At 58.6% G+C, this 8,290-nt stretch overlaps 1 protein-coding gene and 1 long non-coding RNA gene across 2 annotated transcripts; one reads left to right on the top strand and one right to left on the bottom strand.

Annotated features, from left to right (window-relative positions):
• The first annotated feature begins 356 nt into the window (after positions 1-356).
• On the top strand, positions 357-2,517 carry CHST14 (carbohydrate sulfotransferase 14). Its single transcript, XM_036084267.2, has one exon. It carries the CDS (start codon positions 581-583, stop codon positions 1,709-1,711), a length of 1,131 nt encoding a protein of 376 aa, XP_035940160.1. The 5' UTR covers positions 357-580; the 3' UTR covers positions 1,712-2,517.
• Positions 2,518-4,147: 1,630 nt separating this feature from the next.
• On the bottom strand, positions 4,148-7,402 carry LOC118530655 (uncharacterized). Its single transcript, XR_004914749.2, has 3 exons — positions 7,138-7,402; positions 5,344-5,481; positions 4,148-4,583 (listed from the first exon to the last, which is right to left on the bottom strand). It is a non-coding gene; the product is annotated as an uncharacterized LOC118530655 (long non-coding RNA).
• Between the last annotated feature and the right edge of the window lie 888 nt (positions 7,403-8,290).

Below are 8,290 nucleotides of genomic sequence, written 5' to 3'. Positions count from 1 at the left end.
TCTGCCTCCAGACGCGCTGTTGGAGGAAGGTCTCAGCCAGGCCAGAGTGTGCGGCAGGGCGTTGGGTGCAGGTCTTCTCCGTCCAGCTCCCCGAGGGCACGCGCTGCGCGAGAGCGAGCCGTGGCCTGGGTCTCTTTTGCCTTTCGGGCCTCGGCAGCTTTTGTCTCCGAATCCCGGAGCACCAGGGCGGCCCTGGCTCCGGCGCCCTCTCCCGGGTGGGGGTCTGCACGCACCCTCCGAACCCGCTCGGTGCAGGGGCGCCCGCCCCTCTCCCCGCCCCCGGCCTGGGCCCGCCTCCGCGCCTATGTCACGGCGGGGCCGGGGGCGGGGAGCTGCCGGGCGGGACATCCGGCCACGGTCCCTCGCCGCGCCCGCCCGCCCGCCCGCCGCCCGCTCCGGCGCCGCAGCCCGGGAGCCGGCCACCCCCACGCGCGCCTGGGCCTCCCGTCCGCGCACTCCTCCCCGAGCCCTCCCCGCAGCTACGGGCCCGAGCCCCCGGCTCCCGCCCCCAGCCCGGGCCCGCCTCCCGGGCCGCCCTCCGACCGGCCGGGCCGGCGCAGGCCCCCACCCCGGGAGAACCATGTTCCCCCGCCCGCTGACCCCCCTGGCGGCCCCAAATGGCGCCGAGCCCCTGGGCCGGGCGCTGAGGCGGGCCCCGCTGGGCAGGACCCGGGCCGGGCTGGGGGGGCCGCCCCTGCTGCTGCCGTCCATGCTGATGTTCGCGGTGATCGTGGCCTCCAGCGGGCTGCTGCTCATGATCGAGCGGGGCATCCTGGCCGACATGAAGCCCCTTCCTCTGCACCCTCCCAGCCGCGAGGGCGCGGCCTGGCGCCGGGCCCTCCCCAGGCCTGGGGGGCTGTCCCTGGAGGCCGGGGACCCGGACTTGCAGGTGAGGCAGGACGTCCGGAACCGGACCCTGCGGGCCGTGTGCGGACAACCGGGCATGCCCCGGGACCCTTGGGACTTGCCCGTGGGGCAGCGGCGCACCCTACTGCGCCACATCCTCGTGAGTGACCGCTACCGCTTTCTCTACTGCTACGTCCCCAAGGTGGCCTGCTCGAACTGGAAGCGGCTGCTGAAGGTGCTGGCGGGCGTCCTGGACAACGTGGACGTGCGCCTCAAGATGGACCACCGCAATGACCTGGTGTTCCTGGCAGACCTGCGGCCCGAGGAGATTCGCTACCGCTTACAGCACTACTTCAAGTTCCTGTTTGTGCGGGACCCCTTGGAGCGCCTCCTGTCCGCCTACCGCAACAAGTTTGGCGAAATCCGAGAGTACCAGCAGCGCTACGGGGCTGAGATCGTGAGGCGGTACAGGGCTGGCGCGGGGCCCAGCCCTGCAGGGGACGATGTCACCTTCCCCGAATTCCTGAGATACCTGGTGGACGAGGACCCTGAGCGGATGAATGAGCACTGGATGCCCGTGTACCACCTGTGCCAGCCTTGTGCGGTGCACTATGACTTTGTAGGCTCCTATGAGAGGCTGGAGGCTGATGCCAACCAGGTGCTGGAGTGGGTGCGGGCACCGCCCCACGTCCGCTTCCCCGCGCGCCAGGCCTGGTACCGGCCGGCCAGCCCCGAGAGCCTACACTACCACCTGTGCAGCGCCCCGCGGGCCCTCCTGCAGGATGTGCTGCCCAAGTACATCCTAGACTTCTCCCTCTTTGCCTACCCGCTGCCTAACGTCACCAGGGAGGCCTGTCACCAGTGACCGTGGGTCTGGGCCGGCGGCTGTCGGGGACTGGTGTTGACGATGCCAGCTGCCTGCCATTTAGAGAAAGCCGAGCCCTGGGGGCCTGGGGCTTCTCCAGATGCCTGGATGGCCGGCACTGCCCTCAGAAGTTCCTTGTCCACGGTGGGTGCCCACAGTGGCTCAGAGTACAGGCTTGGTTGGACGGGAGGCCTGGTGCTCCCCACTGGGGGGATTTCTTAGGGGCCATGTGACCTTTCTTGCCCTGGCCGGGGCTAGACCCCAGTTTGCCAGCGAAGCAACACATCTGTTCTAAAGACTGGCTCCGGGCCCCTGGTTGCCGGGACCGTGCCGTCCACTTGATCTACCTTAACCTGCGGCCAAACCTAGAGGTGACACCAGTCAGGGGAATGGCCAGAGCCAGGGACCCTGGGCTCTGACCACCCACCCATCTGCTCCCCGTGCCTCAGGCTGCAGTCCGCATTCGTGCCTTACACGTGACTTTCGTGCCTTTCTGCTTCAGACTCAGAATTTCCTGCACTTTCCAGGTTCTTTCTGTTTTTCCAAGGAAAGGAAAACTGAGTCAGGGCCCTTGCCTGGTAGCTCCAGGACCTGGCCCTGCACACATCCAAAGAGCCCTGTGCCCAGCCTTCCTGGGGGGCTCTGGGCACCTCCTCCCTTGCCCCAGGGTTGTGACTGCGGCTGGTGGATCTGGCTGCCTCTTTTCTGACTCATTTATTTAAAATTTGTACTTTTTGATAGAATGCTTGTGAAGGCTTTGTTTTCCAAATTGCTGAATTTTTAATAAAGTTGTTTTGTATACAAAAGCAGCATCCGTAATTCTCTTTCTGAGCTCCTGTGTGTGCAGAGTGTCTCCATGACGCCTGTCTCCTCGGGTCAGGAGAGGGAGCTTGCAGGTAGAGAAAGTGAGACCAAGTGTAAGCCCAGTCCAGTGGGCCATTTCCAGACCAGGGAGCCTTGGGGGGCTTCCCGTAGGCCATACCCGATCACAAACTCAGCTTCTGGGATGCCAGCACGGGACAAGCCCCATGAGGAAGGACCCCCTGTCTAGAGCACACCTACATGGATTCTTCCCTGAAGAAGGGGGTGAGTATGAGACATTGACCCCTCCTCCTCTTAGGCAGGAATACTTCTTGATTGAGGAGGCCCCAGATGCAAAGGGGATTGTGGTGTGAGCCAGGGGAGGTTATTCCTGGCATTGAGAATTACAAAGAAGGCAAGAAGTTTGAGGGAGGAGCAGGGTCTTGCTGACGACGTAGGGTCCAGAGGAAGTTGTAGGCAATGTGGGAGGAATACAGTCTGGGCACTAGAGGACAGGCCTCCGTGTGACCTGTTCCCCAATGCTATCCAAGATCCCAGGACCACCAGGGGATGGGAGAAAAGGCAGCTGGGCCCGCCCTACCCATGGGAGAGATGCAAGGCCAGAGCCGGCCCTTCCTTGTTAGTCCTGTCATATACCTCAGTGGGAACTGCTGTACTTAGGGACCCGAGGCAAGGGTGCAAAGTGCCAGAGAGGGGGCGGGAGGGAGGGAGGTGGGAAGGGCCCCTTTGCAGATATCACTTATACCTAGCCTGGCTATTGGCCTGACTTTAGAGGAGAAATCAGGGGAGGGCAATTCTATGGGCACTCATGGTTCTCTGCCATGACTCACCAGGAGGCCTTAGTTGATTCCCTGTCTAGATCAGAGGCCCCTCTTCAAGGTCCCCTTGACTCTGGACTTCACCTCTGATAGCACTTGTTCCGTTGTAACTGCCCAGTTACTTATCAGTCTCTCCCATCGAGAATGCAATTGTGTGAATTTGAGACTGTGTCTGTCTCGTTCCTTTGACATTCCCAGATCCTAGCCCAGGGGGCTGGCATGCAGTAGGCTTGTATGGCCGGGCAGAACCAAGGTGTACATCTTGCTGCAGGACAGAGAACACTGTGCTTGGAGTCATCCAGACGGATCACTCCCCCAGCTGCCTGACCACTTCTCTGAGCCTCCCCAAGCTCCACTGGATCCCTGGAATAACAGCAGAGTCCTGTGAGGATGAATGAAGACTAAATGAGTAAAAGGACCTCTCCTAGCTCCTGGCTGAATGGATGTTCTTTGAAATGCTAGTTGAACACCTGATCCCTCAGAGGCCTGTGGGGACAGGCGAGAAGCCAGGACACTGTCCATCCAGCGCTGCAGACTGGAGCTGCCTCTGGGCAGAGCTCCTTCGACCTGTGGGTTCATTTCCCCTGCCAAATGGTTAGTCCTGGTTGGTCCTTCTCTGAGGTTCCAGCCCCTCTCAGGAGCCCCCTCTTCCACCCTCCCCCCAGCTGCTTCCCTCTCCCCCCAGCCCTGGGCTTGGAACACCCACCCCAGACCTACAGCAGCCACTCAATCCCCCTCACTAGGGCCTGCAGTGCGGGGCGGGGGGGGGGGGGCGGGGGGGGACCCAGAGACTGCCTGCCCCCTGCCCTGCGTGCCTCATTTAAATCTCGCCACAGACCAATAGCAGAGGAGTCGTCCTGCTGTCATATGGACTCGGAAACTGGCACAGGGAGAGTAAGTACCTTGCCCAAAGTCCAACCCAGGGCTGTGTGCCTCCCAAATTCCAGGAGGGGGAGATCGGTGATGGTGGGGGTGGGGAGAAAAGGGAATAGGAAGGTGAAGGAAAAGGGTGGATCAGGTTGTATTTGGGGGCATTGGCACACATTTTCCCTCCTCAGTTCTTTCCTTCCTTCATTTTTGGAGAATCCAATTCAGTCCAGCTGACATTTACCAGTCCCTGCCCCGGAGGAGTGGGGGTCAAATGAAGTCCTTGATGTGGTTAGCTTATTGGTTCCTCTCCAGGCAGAAAAGGGTGCCAGGCCACAGAGCACTCGACAGCTAGAAGCAGACACCTGTGGTGTGGGCAGGAGGGTTGGAGGTGAGAGGGAAAAGGCCTGCTGAGACAAATTGCCGCCTACCACCATTTTTCCCTGGAGTCAGCCCTGAAGGACTTAATTTGTCACCTACCCTTCTTTTCAGGAAAAAGGGCTTCTTAAAAGGAGGTTCCAGAGAGCTGTGGGTGGCCAGGTGGCCCTAGTAGGGCCTGCCTTGTACTGGGCACCCAGGTCAGAGCGAGGGGTATGTGGCAAGCTCTGGGCCACCAGGGGTGGGACAGAGGCATCCCCAGAACCGGACACCTGGACTGGGTCTTCTTGGAATTCCCCCTTTGCATTGGGTCGGCCCTCGTCCCCACACAAAGCTACTGCCACCGGCCGGCGCCTCTGAGGACAAGGGTCCCCTTTCAAACTGGCTCCAACCTGTACAACCTAGTTCCCCAGGGTACAGGGGATGGGGCTGGCAGTTTAACTTCTCTGACTGGCGGAGGGCCAGGAACAAAGGAAAGGGGAGGAGCCTGAAGGGGCGGGCCCTCCAGGTCCGGGCCCTGACTCCACCCCCAGGCTCCAGTTCTGGTCCATTTCTCATCCTGTCTGGTGCTGCTACCCAGAAACCACCTCACCCTAATTTCTGACGTCCTTTTCGCCTTCCCTTCCCTCCCTGCAGGAGAGTCCCCCCACACAGACCCTCTGCGGGAAGTAACAAGGTCCCACTGGGACAGCTAACCGCCACCCCCACCCCCCACCCCCCACCCCACTGCGAACACAGAACCCTCACCTTTTCCAGGGGTCACAGGAGGGCCAAACCTGCAGGCCCCTTCCCAGGGTGGATCCAGTGTTGTTGTTGTTGTTGTTTTTTCCCTGAACCAGTCCCTGCCTGTTTTCAAGCAACAGGAGAGGCCTCCTCTCTCTCTTCCTAGAGGAAAATACGAATAATTAACAAAGCTACTCTGAATTGAGAGCACCTGCGCCCGGGCGCGGCCAAGTCCTTTGCATGCGTCACCCTCTTCATTCTTACAACGCAGCAAGGTAAGTCAAATTGTTCCCATTTTATAGATAAGGAAACTCTCCCAAAGAGATGGCCGGGGTTGGGATTCAAACCAGCTCCATGTAGTGTCTGCCCCTTCCAAAGTGGGGCAACTTAAGTCCATCGTAAGTTCTCCAGCTCACTGCATCTGCTGATAAGCATTGTGTTCATTTTCTCGGACGTGTGCACCCTCCTCCAGTCTTCTTTCCCAACACTCCACACGTGATTCGGTCCACAGGCCCCTCGGCTATTATAAAATCCTCCAGATTTGCCCACCCTGAGAATCAACTTCCGAGGGGTGTTGGACCCACACCTCGAATATACTAGACTTTCAGCTCAGGTCCTCTGAGCAGCAGGTGTCAAGATAGAATTAGACACGCAGGAGATGGATAGGAGAGAACAGCTGTGCGGGATGAAAGGGGGAAGGAGCCGGGGTCGGCAGGAAGAGCCTGGTACCTGTGAACAGAGAGAGGGAAGGAAGATTGGGTAGGAAGAGTCTCAGATTACAGTGCAGCTCTAAGAAAGGCCCAGCAAGGCCAGTGGGGAGTCCCGAAAGGTGCGGCAGCTGGTGGCTTTGCACTTCTCACAGCAGGTTCTCTCGAAGGGAGATGTGAGCAGGGCACCTCCATGGCTGCCACACGGCCCCCACGTGGCTGCTCTGACCTGCGGGGATTGTTCCCCTTACGTTCTGTGATGACCTTGCCAACAACCAGAAAATCACTGTTGGCCGAGCAGGAGCCTGTCGATGGCTGGGGGACCCTGAACTGAAACCCTGGCCCCTGGCTTTATAGCAGGACCACTGCCCCTGCCTTTCATGTGGGCGTTGGAAGACATGTACCATCAGCATGCCCCAATGCCCATGCCGTCATTTTCAGGGTGTTTTCTCTGCAGTGTACCCAACTGGCTGCAGGTTCTGGTTGTCGTTGGACTGTGTCATTGTCATTAATTGGGTGGATATTGATACTCACCCTCACCTAGCTTCTGTCTTGCATAGGCTCACATCCTTTTAGCTGTGAACAGACTCACCAACAGGTTGGGTCTGGATGCTGGTGCCCCAGACCTCCCAGGGTATATAATCTAGGCTTCCTCCCAGTGTGATCATCCAGCTGGCTTTAAACTCAAGGGGCAGCCTGAGAGGGAGTGAAGTTGCCCTAAAGTGAGCTTCCAGGGACCCACATGCCCAGGAGTACCACCTCTTCCGTAGCATCCTCCTACTGAGCTCTTCAGCTTGTTACTGCCCAGTTCTGGACCTGACTGCACAGAGACAACAAAGAGAATCACAGCTTCAGTCCTGACTGTGCCATTGTGAGGGGACAAGAAGGACCAAGGTCAGGCCAGTTCATCCCCTGCCCCTCGACCCTCCAGCAGAAAAGCTATGCCGGTCTCAGCCTTTGGGTGGGGTTTTGCGAGGCAGAAAGACATGAGAGGCTTCGGGACCTAGGGAAGGAGGAGCCTGTTGCGTCACTCCTGTTGCCCCACTGTGCCCCCAGACCCGCTAGGCTGCCACCTTGTCATGTTTGCAGATGGAAGGAACTAGGTACTCACCCTCCCCACGGAGAAGGACGTCATCAATGCTCCACTGGATCATTTCTCTGTCCTCAGCCCTGGAGACACTGAGCTGTCCCTAGGACACACACCCCCCCAGAACCCCAGGGGTAGCAGAGTCCCAAGAGTCCAAGCACTGTGGCTAGAGGGGCCATCAGAGCAGAGTAGTCCATGAGAACTGGAGATCAGGCTGGCCCCTAAAACATGCTGCTGCAAAGGGCCACAGACTGCCTGAAGGAAGGCACTTGAGGCAGGCCCAGGAACAGTGGATTTGGCTGGGCAGGGGTGGGGGAGGTGGGGCAAGGCTTTCTGGTTGAGTAGCGAAGTCACATGGGCATCAGCTGACCCCTGCCAATTCTGGCATGCCTCCCTACCCCACGATGAGAAGCTGTAATGAGCGTCTTCCACAGAAGCTGCTAGCCGCAGTGGCAGGCCAATCCCCCATGAGAGGGGTCGCCTGCTACCTGGGTACAAGGGTCCAGTCATAAAAAGAGAGCTGTTCTGATAGATGAAAGAGAGAGCTGGCCTAACTAAAGCAGGAGAGCCAGGAGGAACAAGCCAGCCCCTGGGCAACTTTTAGGGAGGAGTCTTTGATTTTTGTCCCTGTGACTACCCTCAGCCCAACTACCAACAGAGAACAAAGTGAATAGATGGGGGACTGGGGAAGCGATGGGCACAAAGGAGGAATACAACAAGGAAGGGGACTCATAGTCACAGCTCAGATACCTGGTGCTCCCTAAGGCTTTTCTCAGCTACTGGCCAGTGAGCCCCTCCCTCCTCTGAAGTCCCATGGTCCCTAGAACACACTTCTAGAAAAGTTTTCAATCCATGGTGTTATTTGTCTGTCCCTACCCTGTAGACTGGGGGTTTCCCAAAGGCAAAGGCCAGGCCTTGTTTTGCTTTGTATTTGGTATGTAGTAGGTGCTCAATAAAGGTCGAATAAGTGAAAAGTCAGATGATTGGATGGATGATTACACGGATGGATGATTACATGGATGGATGGATGGATGGATAGATGTTTGGATGGATGGATGGATGGATGGATGGATGGATGGATGGATGTGTGAGTGAGTGTGTGTTTATGTGTGTACCTGTGTGAATGGAAGGATGTATGGCTAGATAGATAAGTAGTTGGATGCATGGATGGATGGAT

This window comes from Halichoerus grypus, chromosome 8 (assembly GCF_964656455.1).
Source record: "Halichoerus grypus chromosome 8, mHalGry1.hap1.1, whole genome shotgun sequence".
Taxonomy (NCBI): Eukaryota; Metazoa; Chordata; class Mammalia; order Carnivora; family Phocidae; genus Halichoerus; species Halichoerus grypus.
The sequence above is the reverse complement of the archived record's forward strand: the minus strand, read 5'-3'. Positions and strand labels throughout refer to the sequence as shown.